This window comes from Carya illinoinensis, chromosome 15 (genome assembly GCF_018687715.1).
Source record: "Carya illinoinensis cultivar Pawnee chromosome 15, C.illinoinensisPawnee_v1, whole genome shotgun sequence".
NCBI classification, from domain to species: Eukaryota; Viridiplantae; Streptophyta; class Magnoliopsida; order Fagales; family Juglandaceae; genus Carya; species Carya illinoinensis.
The window spans coordinates 30,031,043-30,047,710 of NC_056766.1; the positions used below are offsets into that span (position 1 = coordinate 30,031,043).

The following is a 16,668-nucleotide window of genomic DNA, read 5'->3' on the forward strand; positions in this document are numbered from 1 at the left end:
TCCAAAATGTGAGGGTTGGACTTCATTTCTTTCCTTTCCTTTTTCTTTTTCCTTCTCGTTTTCTTTTCTTTCTTCTTTCTTTTTCCCCTGCTTCTCTCCCGCGCGACGTCCCCCTCCATTCTCTTCCCGTCATTTTTTCGTCTGGCCCTAGCTCTGCCGTCGCGTCGCCGTGTACCCCACCACCCCTCCTGCCGGTGAACATTCCCCTCCATTTTCAAGCTACCCCGTGCAGCCTTTAGCCACCACTCATGGCTGGAAGCGGCGGTATGCTTTCCTTCCAGCTCCACCGTGCACCACCCATTGCCATCGCCGTTACTTCCATTCTTTTCCCCACCCACCGGCGACCTCACCCCTCCATTTTTAGCCCCCCAAATGCCACCGTTAACCACCACGAGCACCACCCAAGCCGCACGGTTTTGTGCTCCCCGCACTGTCGTGCCTCCATCGTTGGTCACCACTTCTTCACCACATCATCACTGGCCTCCCAGCTACCTAACCCACCCAACCTCAGCTCCGATCCATCATTGGTGAAGCTCAACCAACCCACTGTCCGTTTTGGGCCTTTTGGCCTTCAAATGCCGTTTGCGCCGCCACCCATGGCCAACCCCCACTTCCATTAGCTTCACCGACATCTCTAAGCCCTACCCTAGCTTTTCCTAATCTTCGTTTGCCTTCATAGAAATTTGGGTATTTTGTGACCCACGGCCTCGCACTGTTACGTTGCCTTTCCGCTACCTTTTGCAGCTTATTGATCCTCCAAAAATTATTTTATAGCGCTGTAAGTATTTTCCAAACTTTCTTTTAGATTTAAATATATTATTGCTTTTACAATAAATTGTGATTGGTTGGTTATGTCGGACTGAGTCCGAGGAGTCGGAGGTCTGATGAATTTGAGGATGGAGTTATTTATGTTTGAATGATTTGGATTGTTGGATATTTTGTGTCACATTATTTGCATTGCATGATGCATGCATATACATGTATTGGAAATTGAAAACTGGGTTTATATGAGTTTAATGGATTTTTGGGTGCGTGTGTATCACGACCCCAAGCCGAGATGAGACATTATCTCGGTGGAGCTCCTCTGGTTAATCGGGAGTGGAAAATACTGAGTGACATCCCCTGGGTTCTTGCTGGGCAACAATCGGTTTGGGTGATACGGTAACGCTGTCAGCCGACTCCGTGGTCCTTTAGCTAGCGGGGATGAGAGGATGCTTGGTCATGCTACGTGCTGGGCATGGAGCTGGGTATCGCTCGTGTAGATGTCACATTCGTAGTCATTACCTGCGGTGTGGCATAGAAGTCAAAGTTGCAGATGATCCCTAGGGCAGATCATGGTGCATACAATAAATTGGAAACTGGTTTTGATATTGGATATAGGCCATTTTCTGAGAAATTTGTGAGTTTGATTAAAGGATCTTTGTGGGCCAGAAAATGGCGGGAATTTTATAGGTGGATTTTCATGAACCATTTTCTGGGAAAATTGTGGATTTCTTGTTTTGGGCCATTATCTGGGATAATGGCGAGAATTTGTTTTAAAGGGTTTATTGTGGGCCAAAAATGGGATTTTTAGTTTGCATGGAAAAATGTGAATTTTTGGGACATATGCATATAGCATCCTGTTCATGCATATTGTTGAATTTTAATGTATTTTTATCTTGTGGGTATTTGGATTATTACTTCCTTGCAGTACCATCTTTGGTACCATAGATTTTGATGCAGAGGATAAAGAGGTTGAGCCCAAGGAGGCGGCTTCGCCAGAGGAGTGATTGGGGATCATTTGTGGATTGTGATATTTTTCCTTCTTTTGTTTGTTGTTTTGATTTGTATTATATTTATGTTGGTTAATTGTAATATTTTTGATACACTTGTTTTAAACGAGTGTGTATTTAAACAAAATTCTGGTACTTTAGTTGAAAGATTTTTATTACCCGCTGCGTTGTTTTGTTATGCACGTGTTGCATGTTCACACACTTAGCACTTGGTGATGGGATGCGTGATCTGTGTTGTCATCGATGCATGACTTGTGTTGTCATCACCCAACGCCTCAATTTCCACGTGTCTGTACGTGGACGTTAGGGGCGTCACAACTAGTGCCGCCCTGCAACGCTGCGAACGCCCTCCGCAACGCCCCCACCGGTAAGTATCCTGGTTTTTTCAGCCTCTCTTCCCTCCCTCGATCGCAGAATGAGGTTGGAATGAGACTGCTCTCTTTTTCTTTAAAAATAAAAAAGTTTCTCTCTTTCTAATTTTTCACTACGTTTTGAACTCACAAATCTGAGGCATATGTATATATATGGGTCTGGGTTTGCCCTTTTTGCTTGTCAAAGTTAGTTTCCCTTGAATTAGAAAGATGAGTTTTATTGCATTTATGTTGTGAAACTCCCTTGAAATTGAGTCGATATCCTCTGATTATACATTTGAAGACAATCTTGATCAAGTACTTAGTATGATATTGACCATTTTTTAAGAAAACATTTTGCTCCTGTTGAACCTGCTGTTGCCGCATGAAGTTGGAAATTTCTATTTTCTTCACTCCCTATGGGCAATCTATTCATGAAGCACTGTTTCGGATAAAGCCTTACACATCCCATATATGGCCCTATTTCTAATTTTTTAATTCAATTACTTCTTAGATATTTTTTAATTCATTTTCCCATCATAATTATGCTTTAATTGCCCTGCATATTCTTTGTTCTGAACTACAGTCATCTGCTGTAATAGTTTTTGTGCAAGGATTGAATTTGGCCATGCACAAAAGATTTTAAATGAAATTCGTGATCATGTTGGATTTTAAGGTTCCTGAAATTTCATGTTGGGATGTGACCACCTTTGGTGAGATGACAAAGGAACTGCTTCATTTGCATAGTAGGTTTTATCAAGCATGATAGTTATGATTTTCTTGGTTTATATGTTATCTTTAAGGTTCTCCAGACCCTTGACTTTCTTTATAGATTATTTGTATAGATTACTGAGTCAAAACTGAAGTTTTCTTTATGGTAAGATGGCAGTTGGCACCCTTTTGTGCTGGGGAAAGTCAAGCACCTCACTTTGGCATTTAATGATCATAAATTCCTCACTAAAAAGCATCGAGAGTATTTTTGTGAGTGGAATTTGTTGAATTTAGTGAGCACCAAACAATCATAGACATTGTTGAGTTTGTTCCTATATGAAGTAGAATCTCTTCCCTGCTTGTGCAGAAGGGGTCCAACAAAAACTTGTTTGTCATTCAATAGCATGCCATTCACCTTTTCAATAGCATTATTAGCATAATCTTCATTATCAAATTGTACATAACCATATCCTTTTGCATACATGTTTTCACACATTTGAGTTGCTGGAGATAACATCGGCGAAGCAATTACTCAACAACTCTGGTTTTTTCAGGCCTTATTCCTACTTATTTATAAAAAATAAAAAAATAAAAAAATAAAAAAAAGAAGAAGAAGAAGAAGAAGAAGAAGAAAGATTTTAATAGTTATATTTGACTTGAGGGTACAGAGTGAAAGATACCTATAGTTTTGGGTCCAAAATTGAAACTCATGTAATAAGGTGTAAAATGAAAAGGAGCGGTAGTTTGTGGTGGGTAAAAGGCATATTTTTTTCAATAGCATTGCCATACTTGTCTCTAGGGAACATTTTCTGTATTTTTGTTATAGGAAAAACTTTGATTAGGGCCCTATCTAGACTTTTGTCTGATGATTAGTCTGTGATTAGTCTAAGGCCTCATTTGGATGTGGCTCCCATGATAATGAATTTGTGCTTTTCGTCCACTTAGGAGAGAGTCGTCTAATCTTTAGACCATAACATTTCATTTGCTTTTGCTTTTAGTAATTAAAATGTATCTTCTAGCATATCTAGATTTTCACCAGCTAGTGAAAATATGTTCAGTTAGCATGTCTTATGTTTAGTTAGCATTTTATTTTTCCTTTACTGGTACATGTATAAATAATCACATTGTATTTGATTTTTTCAAGCTGTTAGTTAGTGTTAAGTTTAGTTATTTGATTTTTGCATTGTTGGTACAGGTAGAAACTAGATATGGGTGTGCATTATGCGTATACATGTTTATGAAATCAGATATGGGCGTGCAGAGGATTGATGCTTTCAGTATACACAATGGAAGATTGGGCGTCCATTATGTTTATACAATCAGCTGACCTGGTGTTGCTTGTCTATGAGCGTGACTTGTGTTTGTTTTTTAATGTAACTTTGTGGAATGGGTTTGTAAAGGGGATATGCCAGATATGAGAATGGCAGTGTAATATTTTCTTGAAGTGTAATATTTGCAAGAAGTGTAATATGATATGTAAAGGGGATAATATTTTCTTAAAGTGCAATATAACATTTTCTTAATGGGGGTTTGTTTTTGTACAGCTTTGTACAGCCAACACTTTATTCACACATGGTTTGTTTCCATTTACATTATATTCATGGATTGGCTGCTACTTCTCATATTGCAGTTTGTTTTTGCAATCTTTGATGTAAGATTGTAGTGGAATGTATTTCTTCTATGTTTTATTAGTTTAAGAATTTGTTGAGGACAAAGCATATATGAGTGAGACCATATTGGCCTTTGAACCAAAACCTTTTGCTGTATGTTCAAATAAATTGTTGTTACTGGTTCTAGTTACTGACATTTCAAAAGTGGTTAATTTGTGAGTGAAAATGGAACCCCCTCAACTGAACCTGCCATTTCAAAAGTAGAACAAGTTAAATAGGAAGGGGCAGAAGAAAACTAAATAAAGGATTTCCATTAACAACCCAAACACAACTGCAAAAACCCAAAGATCGTAACAAGTCAATTTTCTACATTTTCAAAGTCGGTTGTTTTCTACAAAACTATCAACCGCATGAACTAAAAAATATGAGAGTAGATTAAATAAGCTGCAACATGCAAGAACTACAATACAAAATAAAGTGTTCCATCCTGATGCTATTTTGCTTGAACTTTTCAACAAAATAAGTAATATTTTCATTTGCAACAGCTTCTCCCAGCATACTTGCAGCTTGAATAGATGTCCCCCCCCCCCCCCCCCCCCCCCCCCCCCAAAAAAAAAAAAAAAAAACAATTTTTCCACCATCATGCTTTTAAATTTGGTTGCAAAAAATTTCATCCGACTCGGACTTTCTAGCCAAGTGCTTTGCAAATGCATTGCTTGAAATGATGCAAGCCGTGGCTAGGAGGAATTTATTTGTTAGTATGCTGATCAATTCACCTGAAAATGCCTTGCTTTCTAAGAAAATTTAGATGGCAATTATTTTGTTCTATGTCTACAATAATTATTACTCCTCTGAGAACTTTTGACTCACACAAATCAGTAGTAATATCTTGATTATTCACTGTAGAAAATGTTGCCATGCATCTGATAAGAACAGCAACAAGTTTATTAACCTTCATCTTTGACAGCCACTCATGTGAAGGAGATGGACATAAATCTTTATGTTTCCCAGGTGCTCATAAAGAGCCTTCCATGAACTACTTCTAAAGTGCATTGGATTTCATATTTGGGTGACATACTTTATATAGTGGTCATCATTGCAGTAGTAACCAACAAAATCTTAAAAGAGCTATGAACATGGTTTTTTAATTCTGGGCAAAAAAATTAAACTAGATGCTTTTCTCAATGGTATCATTCAAAGCAGGGAAGTTTTATTTTACCTACAAAGCCAAAGTAGTAATTCAACCAGATAATAATTAGTGATTCAAATACAAGACTAACAAGATAATAATTAGTAATTCAACTACCTGTGTTGTGTCCTAATGTAGTAACAAGACCATACCCGCTGTGCTACACACCCAAAACTAGTCATCACTTCGATATGGTAACAATTCAAGATATTTGGGAATTCCAATTAGCAGTTTTAAGGGTACTAAAACGAGGAAAAGAACTTACTAAGTCCATGAACATATCAACCAATGCTAAACCATTCATGATCACAACTCCAGAATCTCTAGTTGCCTCGATCCTCGAATGGGGGTTTCTCGAGTTAGAATTAGCCCTTGGAAAAATCCTTTCACAGCTTTCAAGATTAAGAACATCCCTCCCGTCAGTTGTCCATTTCATACACAAGGGTTCATTAGTCTGCACAAGCCTTAACAATTCTTCCATGGTACGAGCAGCAATATTTGTCATTAGGGACCTATCCATGTCCGGAAGGCATGGCCGGAAAGGCAAACTTGGTACTGTCGAGGAACTTCCGGGAAGAAGATCGATGTCAAGGGAAGGACCCCCAACCCCTTGGCCTCCAAAACTTCTGCCATTGACAAATCTAGTGAAGAAACTTGAATTGCTTTCAGTATTTGTAAACCATTCCGTAAAGCTCTAGACACGGGGTGGTTGAGAGGGATGAAGCATGCTGCAGAAGAGGGAGGGTGGTCTCGTCGCTCATTTCATGACAGGGAAATCACAGAGATTCAGATAAGATGAAGCACTAGATTGAAACCCAAGGAATGGAGGGGGAGCTACAGATTTCGAGAGGTGGATAAAGGTTAGCGTCGCTGAAGAGAAGAGGGAGGGAGGTGACATGCTGAAGGGAAGAGGGCGAGGATCGGGGCGTGAGTGGGCTTTAGGGCAAAACCGGTTCACTTGTTAGTGAACCCGATCTAACACGTCATGTGTGCAATGGCTACTCTCAAATAGTGGTTGCTCTTAAGATTTATTCTTTTTGAGTATAAGCGAAGAGTTAAGAGAATTTGTATCACTTTTTGTTCTCCCAATTTACTTAAAAATATAATATTTATTACAATTTTAGTTGATATATAACTTTAACCAAATTTAACTAGCAAGATGCTTAAAAACACTTCACATTAACTTCAATAACTCATCAAATATGTAGGTGTAAAGCAATTTAGCCAAACACTATAATATTCATTTCTCATTTCTCTCGCCAAATATGTAGGTGCTTTTTCTAATTAAGAAATTTGATTTGATTATTATTATTAAATATAAAATGTGATAAAAATAAATAAATTATTTAATATTAATTAGAATATTAATTATTAATTTAATTAGAATATTATTATTATTTAATATTTAATGAATGTGATAAATATTAATTTAATCAGAATATAATAGTTATTAACATTTAATTGGTAGAACTACAAAATCTGATAAAAATAAATTAAATAAAAAAGCTATTAAATTAATAATATTTTTTTATTATATAGAGAATAAATGGATAATCTAATATGAAAATTGTATTTGAATGGAATATACAAATGCAAACTATGTGATATTAAATAAAATTTGAATTTACATTTGGCAAATTCAATGAAACTGCTCTTAATGGAAAATATTTGTACGAACAAGAAGTATTGTAGCTTGACGTGATATATTATATCATAAAATTATTTTATCGTAAAGTAGATATATCAAATCATATAAAATGTTAATTTATTAATTTACTTTTGTATAATTTCTTTATATCGATTACATTTCTATTATATAAAAATAATTATCTTAAAATGTGATCCACTCCTTAAAAATGTTCGGAGACCGATGGCTTTTTATTTTATAGCAAAAAATTCGGTCAACCTTTTACTTCTCCCATTACATATAACATGTTGGGTCCCAATTAAACATAATCTTTCTGGGCACAGAAGAAACCTATTTGTATTTCCAATAACAATCTTTTCTATTGCTAAAGCATCAAATGAATCATTTAACTTGATTTTCTTGGGCCTCTCCTGTCTGTCCTTCTCCTTCCTGTCATTATCCTTGATAAAGTATCTTAATTTACTGTAAATCACAGATACAAGGTCTCAAAACTTTTTTTTTATCAATTAAATCCCCCCAAGTGCTTCTATTTAGTGTAAAATATGAGGCCCTTTCGGTCTCTGAATTTAAAAACGAGTCTATTGATAAATGAAATGACTAAAACACCCCCATATCTTACATACATATACATCATCTATTTATTTTAACTGAAACAGAGAGATCGCTATCCGCTTGCCCCCTGTTCCTTTCTCTACAGATAAAAGCAAACACAAGACAGCTCATTAAGAAGAGGACCACACTCAAATCATTCAACACTCATTAATATGTCCCTCCTTTGACCAATCTCCTTATACAATAATACATTTCTTTTTCCTGTCAATCTCGTTAAAGAAGAAAATTTCCATGTTTTTTTCCCAATAAACTAGTATGAAAATCAACCTAGTTGTTTCTCATACGTAGTTCATGTATATATGATCTGCAAATGGTGCATATTATAAAGAACAGATATGCACCACAACGATAAACTCCAGAAGGGTTACAAACAAACAAATCTCCCCCGACCACCAGATCATATATGATTCAAGCACCCACTACAAATGAGAGAAAAAGGAATAAACCAAAGTTGCAATGGTCGAGATTGGTTAACTTTGTCATCAACACGTTATCATATGTGAGATTTATGAGTAATATTACGTATAGTTGTGAAGTGTGTAAGCACCACGCAATCGTTTTGAAAAAGACTGGAGTCAACTATTTAAAAATTAGTTTTTTTTCTAGTCTCATATTTACTCACTTTTTCCAAAAGGATTGCATGACACTTACACACTTCACGATTGTAAATGTCATTTCTTGAGATTTATAAAATGAAACCTTCTCGAAGGAGAATGTCATGCTTTGTCTGCATGCTAATAAAGTCCCATATGCATGAATTACCACCACCCTACTGTTAACAGGGGCATTATTTTAACTGGGAGAGGACCCTTGGATGAATTAGGACCCGAAAAGGTACTAGAAAGTAAATTGAGCACAAAATATTAATAAATGTAGTTTGCATAAAGTACAGACACACCGCACCCTATCATTCAATGATAGCACACCAAAGCATTATATGACAGTGGCAATGATATGTGTAGAGGATGATTAAAATGTGATATATGCTAAAGAAAATCTAAAATTGGTGGCAGTAGCCCGATCCAAGAGAGACAAAAAATACAAAAATGGAAGGGAAAGGAATTAACCTTCCGTGAATCCAAAGTATGCGTAAACTAAATCTGTATTTGCGTCACCCCGGTGTACAATGCAGATCAATCTGCTCTCACCCTGTAATTGCAGGGTAGCTTCTACCCATGCGATCCGCATGAGTTTTCTTCACTGCTGATGAAAACTCATCCCAGGTAAGTGATCCAATATTGTACTGGTCTATCAAGTTTACCAACTGTTTTCTGTCCAACAAAATTGTCTTCTTGAACCCAAGAAATTTGAAAAAGACAACAAACATCTCAGTTAAGATAAAATGTTTTAGTTCAATTAAAATGGATTAAAATAAAGACCATAAGCATGGAGAGGCCACGTCAAAAGCCTCCCCTTGATCTGCTTAACAATTATCTTGATACTAGCCATGAAAAATCAATAACTTCTGGTAAAATAAAAGGCCCAGCGTTGGCTGTCTTTTAAGTAGAAAGAGCACCTTGCTTTAATGGTCATGCACAAAATACTGTGGGAAAAAACAGAAAATTGGGATCTCACTTACGGTATTTCAATTCCAACTCATTTACCCTTAAGAAAATGAAACCACTAAAATGGTTAAGCAATTACATCATACTTTTCACAACAGTACCTGCGGTGGCCTTCAACAACTTTGGCCATGTTTCCATCATATGTAGGAACAAATATATCACTCTCCAGTGAAACTAGATAATCCAATGCAGCCATCTAGGAAGAGTGATTTTGGAAAAACCTAAGGTCAATCGATTCCAACAGTGTCTCTTTTTTGACCTGTATTAAAAAACCAGAGGGGTTGTAAAGAGAAGAAAAACAAAAACCAAGTATCAAAAGTCAAGAATTTTGCTTCAGCATTATCTAACTCACCAACTTTGGGTAAGCATTTGCAAGAATTGCCATTCTTCTCTCTCCACCATAAATTTCACCAGCTGCAATATAAATTTCGAAACTTGGATCAATTTCTAGCGCCCTCAGATTCAGAGCAGTTTCCTCAAGTGTCAAGGGGCATAAACCATCTTTCCTTTTCAATTCAGAGTTAATTATTTTCTCTTTCCACCAGGGATAAGCATACCTGTGAAAATATGCAACATGAAGTTAATTTTGGGAGTTAAGAATGCCAGCTGGTGCAGAAAGCTTGTTAAGCAAATACACATGGCTCACCTCATTCTTGTCAACTCCTCCACCTCCTCGCTGTTACAACCTTGAGTGCAGCCAGAAAATGCCAACATGTTCATTTCATATCTAAGATGAAGTACTAGGAAATGACCATTTTGCCTTAAAAGCTTGATAACCCCTTCTATCCAATTCCTCCACCTAAGAAGTGAATCTCAGATCACTAAAATTTACTCCGTAGCCCAGCTTCTGAATTTCCAAAGGTTGGCCATTATTGGCGAGTCGAGCATCAGTTTTATTTAGATGTACAACTTTGTACTTCTGTATCAGAGGAAGAATCTGTAGGACATATAATGATTACATTGAGACTGAAATCTCAAAAAAAGAAAAAGATCGATATGAAAGTATAAGGATGCAAGTCGAACAATCCTTGCTAAAGCTAAATGTGTTAACCGAAATTCCTAAGCATTTGTGTAGTCTAAAATGCACTTGAGGAGCGAAGGATAAGGGGCAATGAATCTTGGCCACACACGTGGGCTTGATTTGCAAATCCAATGGTTGAGATAAACCGTGGAAGAAAGAAAAGAAACTAAAGAAGATATGTAGAGAAATGAAAATAGGAAATGGCAAGGGACTAAGTTTAAAATCCAAATTGTTTTATTGATCCCAAAAATAATATTTTTCATCATATAATAAAATGATGAATTTTAACAAATATTTATAATGGAAATAAAATCAATTACTTAATATAGATTTACAAAACTATATTATTTTCGATCTTTGCAAAAGTTAAATAGGCTAACTTAAAAATTAGGTTTGGTCCAATAATACTAAAAATACTGCATTTAAAATAATTTTGGACATTTAAAATCTTTGGAATATTTTAAATACTTGGCTCATTTAAAAATCATCTACTAAATTTAAAAATGAATAGTTGAGTTTTAAAACATTTAGACGAGGCTCATGACCAACCCGAAAGGAAAATGAGCGGTTGAGCATAGTATCAAGGGACTTGGTAGATTGCAATACTGGGTAAATAGTAATGGTAGTATATTCAGTGCTGCCCCTTGACTGAAAGGGGATTCCCAACTTGTGGTCATAGGCAGAATCTTGGTCTAGAAGACTACTAAGCCCAACATACGAGGAGGCATAAGAGTGTATATTGGCTAATAAAAATTGATAACAATTAATATGTTATGAAATGGTTTCTCGTTATGAAGAAATGTACAATGCGTGGAAAATGTTTTATGAAATGGTTTCTCTTTAGTCAAACGAATCACTGGCACTGTGAATTTGCTTATAATAATTGTCAAAGTGATTTTGGTGAAAAAAGAATCGTCAAAGTCTTCCCATGAAACAACCTTTCCAAATTTAATAAATCTGAAACAAGAATTAAAATATATTTTTTTCAAAAGAATTAGGTATATTATTTTTGACTAAGTAATTTTAATTTTAATTTTTGTATAAAAGTTTTGCATTTCTCTTAGTTTAACGAAAACATGATGCATTATTGTCTGTAGTTTTCGCACAAATCACATTTTATTACTGAACTTTAGACAATCTTGACCGATGACTCTATGATAGGCGACTTGGAGTCAATGTTCTTCCTCAACCAAAAGTTAAATAGTAGTAATAGATATATATATATATATATATATATATATATGTTTAGAATGTGCAAGTCATGTGTAGTGTCTTTAGAAAAAGTAGCACCATCACGACAAAGTGAATTTTTTTTATATTGGTTCCAAATTTTTTCAAATAAAATTTGACGACTCGATTCCATATCAAATTAAAATAGGGAGAAGACAATACCAATTAACATATTACTGAAGAAAATATATTGTACCATATATAGGTCCAGAAGCTAGCTAAGCAAATTCAAAAATATTTATCTTAATTTTATAGATTTCTTGTTATTTTCTTATAAGGGTGCTGGCATGGCATTTATATGTCATGTGTCACATTTTGATTTGTTAAACTATTTTCGAATAGATGAAATGACGGTAGATGGAATGATTTAGAAGACTTGACTGATGATTACTCCGTATGTTATAGGGCTGAAGACTTGGAGTGCAACCCATATACGCGCAGATCCCTTCTTCATCCCCTTCTTTCTTTTTATGACAATTTCTCCTCCACTTATGCAAAGCCCCTTCTATATTTTTCTCATCCATTTCATCTACAGTGTCTCTTTCCTTTTTTTTTCCTTCTCTGTTTCACCCCCACCACATAGACGGAGAGCCCCCCATCTTTATCTTCATCTCCTTTCTGAGCAGGAAGTGGATGGTGAAAGGATTGAAGAACTTTGGTTCTCGGCTTGCTCTTGACACCCGTTGACAAAGCTAAAAAAAAAAAAAAATCATAAAAGAAAAATAAGTAGTATTTTAATAGTATAATGCAAAAAGAAGCTACTCCAATGTGAAGGAAGGTATATAAGTTAGCCAAAGTCAAAACAGTGATCATCATTACTCAAATTTGGTCAATTTTTTAGCTAATTTGATGTGAATGCTCTCACTGATTTCCTTTCCTTCCAGTGAAATTACCAAGACCACTACAGTCTACACCTTTGAGATCATTCCGTCTAAACCACCTGAAAACTTTTCATTTCAACTACTTTTGCATAAACTAATGTGAGGTATATATTTAATTATTTATATTAAATGTTTAACACTTCTTTTGTGAATAGGTAAGATTATGTTCAATAAGTGAGTTCACTTGAAATTAATAATTAAATTGATAGAGTTTAGAGTCAACATTTTAACTGAAGACTTCCGCTTCGATATCATATATTTTTCTGAGTATTTATAACCGATTATTTGTGATGAGAATGACCATTAGTGACAAAAACAGACTCATTTTAATAAGAAATAGTCAATTTCATAGGAAATAGTTGGTCACAAATAAGTAATTTTCTTATAGAATATGAAATCACAAATTATTCCAAAAGTTTAAACTAATAATAAAAAATATGTTTAATTATTTATATTATATCCTTAACAATGAATCTAATTTGAATAGTTTTTCTTTTGTCTACTTTATTTGTTAAGTTAAAGAGAAGCATCCATATTTTATGTGCGGTGATTTCTACAAAACTGCTACTATCCTTCAAATGATTTGCAGTCTGATAGTCTTATTGTGCTACATGTGTCTCTCGAGAGTTGTCAGAAAATTGTAGATCTGACTTTTTCGATCTTGAAGGAAGAGAACAAACTAAAAAAAATGAGAAAATGAGAGGACGGAGGAGGAGAAAGGAGGGAAGAAGATGGAGAAGGAGCCTCCTTCTCTGGAGAAAATCAAATCTAGAGGTTTTTTTATTTATTTTTTGGAGTGTTCGTCCATATTATTTGTTTGTATTTGTTAATTTTGTGGAAACTATAAATTAAAAAACAAGCTTTATAGAAGAAAGAATTCAAGGTTAAGGTGCTTAATTTTGATGAAGACAAAGACAATGCATCTTTTTATTTGAACATTTAATGTAGAAACCATTCAAAGAACTTACATCCATTCTGATGCAAATTAAACATAAAGGTTAAAGCGTAAATCTACTGTTCTAGTGAAGAAGGTGAAATCATTCAAACATAAACTAAGCTTTCAAATGTTATAACATTAAGTGCTTGAACGATTTGGCAATACCATTTGAATGCAATAAAGCTTGATTCAATTGTAAATTAACTTGGTGTTGATTGTAGGCATGTTGGCTCAGCTTCAAAGGAGTTGATTCAGATGAAGAAATAGCAAACATGACAAAGAAGAAAGGACTTAGAGAGAACCTTTCTATGAAACTAAAAAGGCTATGTTCAAGCTACTCCTACTGCTACTCATTCTTGTTGTGAATCACAACTACTAGGTGCCAATCTTTTAGTGCATTGAAGTTATGTTCTGTGTTGTCTTATAGCTACCATGGAGGAGAAATTAAGGCCACTGAGCACTGGCAATGGTATATGCTAATGTAAATGCAAAATCACGTATTTTGGATATTGTCTTTGATAGTCAAGAAAAAATCTCACATTGGCTTGTGCATCTTTGAGCAAAAATAATTATAAAATATTATTTTATTATTATTATTATTATTTCCCTAAAATTATTATTATTATTTTTTTTCATATTTTGTAATTAAAACCCACTACATAAGATCTACAAATATACACCAATTGTGCTGTCTTAAAAGTGAACATCAACAAATATATGGATGGTAAGTGTAATGAGAGAGTAATAAGTGACAAAATAATGTATGGATGGTGAATAGTTTTTCTCCAAACATGTAGAATTACTGTAGCCTATTATGGAAAAAAATGCATTTGCATAAACCAATGGACTTATTAGCTAAAAGTTGGTTTGCATTGGTGTTTGCATACACGAAAATTCTTTGAGCTACTGTGAGTTAGTTATATAGCTATTGCTTGTAATTTCTTTTGTTGTCATGAGTTGTAGGAGGTTGATAGGTTGGCTGAGCAACCTCTTAAGATGGTCTAGAATGAGGCAAATTCAATAGCTACAAGAGGATTGAGTTGAGGAGATGAGGAAGAGGTGAAAGAGGTTGTCGATTCGCTATTGCAAATTTTTCTAGTTTGGTGTAATCTATGGATGTTCGTGTTAGTTTAAGCTTGAACAGATGGCCCTCGAGTACACACTAACTTCAAATATTTTGACGTACAAAAATGGAGGTTAAATCCTAATATAGAACAAACCAACATACACACATGGTCCCACAGATTCTCAAACCCATACAATCATCACGCTTCACAATTTTCCAATCTCTACAATCTTTACACTTCACATGGCATCTGACCACATCACAACTACACCATTCACAATCTAAAATTTTCAACAACAGAGCACCTTTCACAATTTACATGACAACACAAGTTCAAAATTCTCAATTCCAACAACATACATTCCAAGGTTAGTATGAGAGCCACTTACGACGCGCAGGTAACATTTGCAGATGATCAAGGCACCTGAGCTTTATATTTGGCATAGAACAGTGCTAGTGGTGAGTTAGCCATGCTGGGCATGGGGCTTATTGAAATAGAAGATTCTATACTGCCTTTTCACAAATAGAAGCAGGGCACCTTGCATGACACTGCAGCAAGCAAGGGAAGTCAGTTACAGAGCCATCATGATTTACAACAGCAGAGTACCACACTACAACAAAATAAAAGTTCTAGAAAATAATAGCAGAGGAATTTGTTATTAGTCCCTACGGTTATTTGTAACAAACATAATTGCTTATTTTTCTTATTCTTTCGAATCATGTATAAATACACTCCGCTATGTACAAATTTATCAATGAAGGAATTCTTCTAAAATTTATCGTTCATCTAATAGGGCTTGCCATAGAAGATTTTTTGTCATTGCTGCCTTATGCTGCTCTTTGTAGTTGTTGTAGTGTGGAGGGGCCGAAGAGGAGGTGAGGACTTGGGCTGAAAAGGAGGCTCTGTCGTCGGTCCAAGGTTGGGCTTGCTGTGAGAAGGGGTTGGGAGAGGAAGAAGAGGGATTGGGAGGGAGAGAAGCCGAGATGGGAAGAGGGAAACTCACGGTGGTGGCCATTGGGCACGAAGGAGCTGGAAGCTTCAGTGTGGGGCCAATTTTCTTAGACAGCATGAAGTGGTGGTGGTGTTGATCGTGAACATTGACTGACTATTACTTGTGGTGCGGCTATAGTTGAAAGAAATGAGAGAAATCGGGAAAGGGAAAGGAGAAACAGAGAGGGTGGAGATGAGAGATTTTGCATGGCATAGAGGATGTCGGTGGCTAGGGGTTGCGACGGCTTATGACGTCGTTGGTGGCTACCGAGAGAGAGAATGTAACACACATAGGGGAAGGGGTATTCGCAAGCTCACTTTGAGGGTGAGCAAAATCTAGAGAAGAAACGAGAGAGAGAGAGAGAGAGAGAGAGAGAGAGAGAGAGAGAGAGAGAGAGAGAGAGAGAGAGAGAGAGAGAGAGAGAGAGAGAGAGAGAGAGAGAGAGAGAGAGAGAGAGAGAGAGAAATTTAATGCATTCAATTTTTAATGTTCATTTCATCCCCATTTCTAAAATAAGGGCCCATAGTAGTAACAACTTGTAACAAACTTACAAAATATTTTTTGGGTCTGTACGACACACTACTTATCTAGATATGAAAAGTAATAACAAGATAAAGTAACTACATATTGGACCTAGGCCCCAGGCCCGTTTATTTAATTAAGCTTAACTCAATAACTTCCAACCCATTTGTTGCTTCTTCCACCAAATTGGGGGCCTGGTAACAGCTTTAGCCCATAAGACGTAAGCCCTCATGAATACTAAAGTCTATCAAACTGAACATCTCACTCTTCAACAAAACCTCTTTCGGCTTCCAGATGCTTTGTGACAAAGATAGAGAGAAATGAAGAGAGTGAGATACAGAGGGGAAGAGAGGGATAGGGAGGAAAAGAGAGATAAATGTGGTGGTGGAGGTCCAAGGTTGTGCCGATGATAGCAGAGAGAGCTGGCCAAAGCGAGAAAAGGAAGGAAGAGGGAGTGCAGGGGTCACGGAGGGAGAAAAAGGTGCATGTATAGGGCAAGGGAAATAAAAGAGGAAAGAGAGGAGGAGTTAGAGTTTGTCTCAAAACAACTTAATTTTGATCC

The 16,668-nt window shown here is 36.0% G+C and overlaps 1 protein-coding gene and 2 long non-coding RNA genes across 3 annotated transcripts; 1 reads left to right on the forward strand and 2 right to left on the reverse strand.

Annotated features, from left to right (window-relative positions):
• Positions 1-2,215: 2,215 nt before the first annotated feature.
• Positions 2,216-4,334, forward strand: LOC122295659. Its single transcript, XR_006238204.1, has 2 exons — positions 2,216-3,103; positions 4,029-4,334. It is a non-coding gene; the product is annotated as an uncharacterized LOC122295659 (long non-coding RNA).
• LOC122295658 lies at positions 3,244-6,614 on the reverse strand. Its single transcript, XR_006238203.1, has 2 exons — positions 5,898-6,614; positions 3,244-4,689 (listed from the first exon to the last, which is right to left on the reverse strand). It is a non-coding gene; the product is annotated as an uncharacterized LOC122295658 (long non-coding RNA).
• Positions 6,615-8,853: 2,239 nt separating this feature from the next.
• On the reverse strand, positions 8,854-10,499 carry LOC122297343 (rhamnogalacturonan I rhamnosyltransferase 1-like). The gene is made up of 3 exons (XM_043107385.1): positions 10,104-10,499; positions 9,810-10,014; positions 8,854-9,716 (listed from the first exon to the last, which is right to left on the reverse strand). Exons 1-3 carry the CDS (start codon positions 10,175-10,177, stop codon positions 9,654-9,656), a joined length of 342 nt encoding a protein of 113 aa, XP_042963319.1. The 5' UTR covers positions 10,178-10,499; the 3' UTR covers positions 8,854-9,653.
• Between the last annotated feature and the right edge of the window lie 6,169 nt (positions 10,500-16,668).

Bases quoted from the DNA above. Each gene is read 5' to 3' on its own strand.
- LOC122297343 (XM_043107385.1), bottom strand. From the start codon at position 10,177: ATGAACATGTTGGCATTTTCTGGCTGCACTCAAGGTTGTAACAGCGAG. The intron at 10,015-10,103 runs GTGAGCCATGTG...ATATTTTCACAG, and splicing joins GAGGAGTTGACAAGAATGAG to GTATGCTTATCCCTGGTGGA. The intron at 9,717-9,809 runs GTGAGTTAGATA...TTTTTAATACAG, and splicing joins CAAATGCTTACCCAAAGTTG to GTCAAAAAAGAGACACTGTT.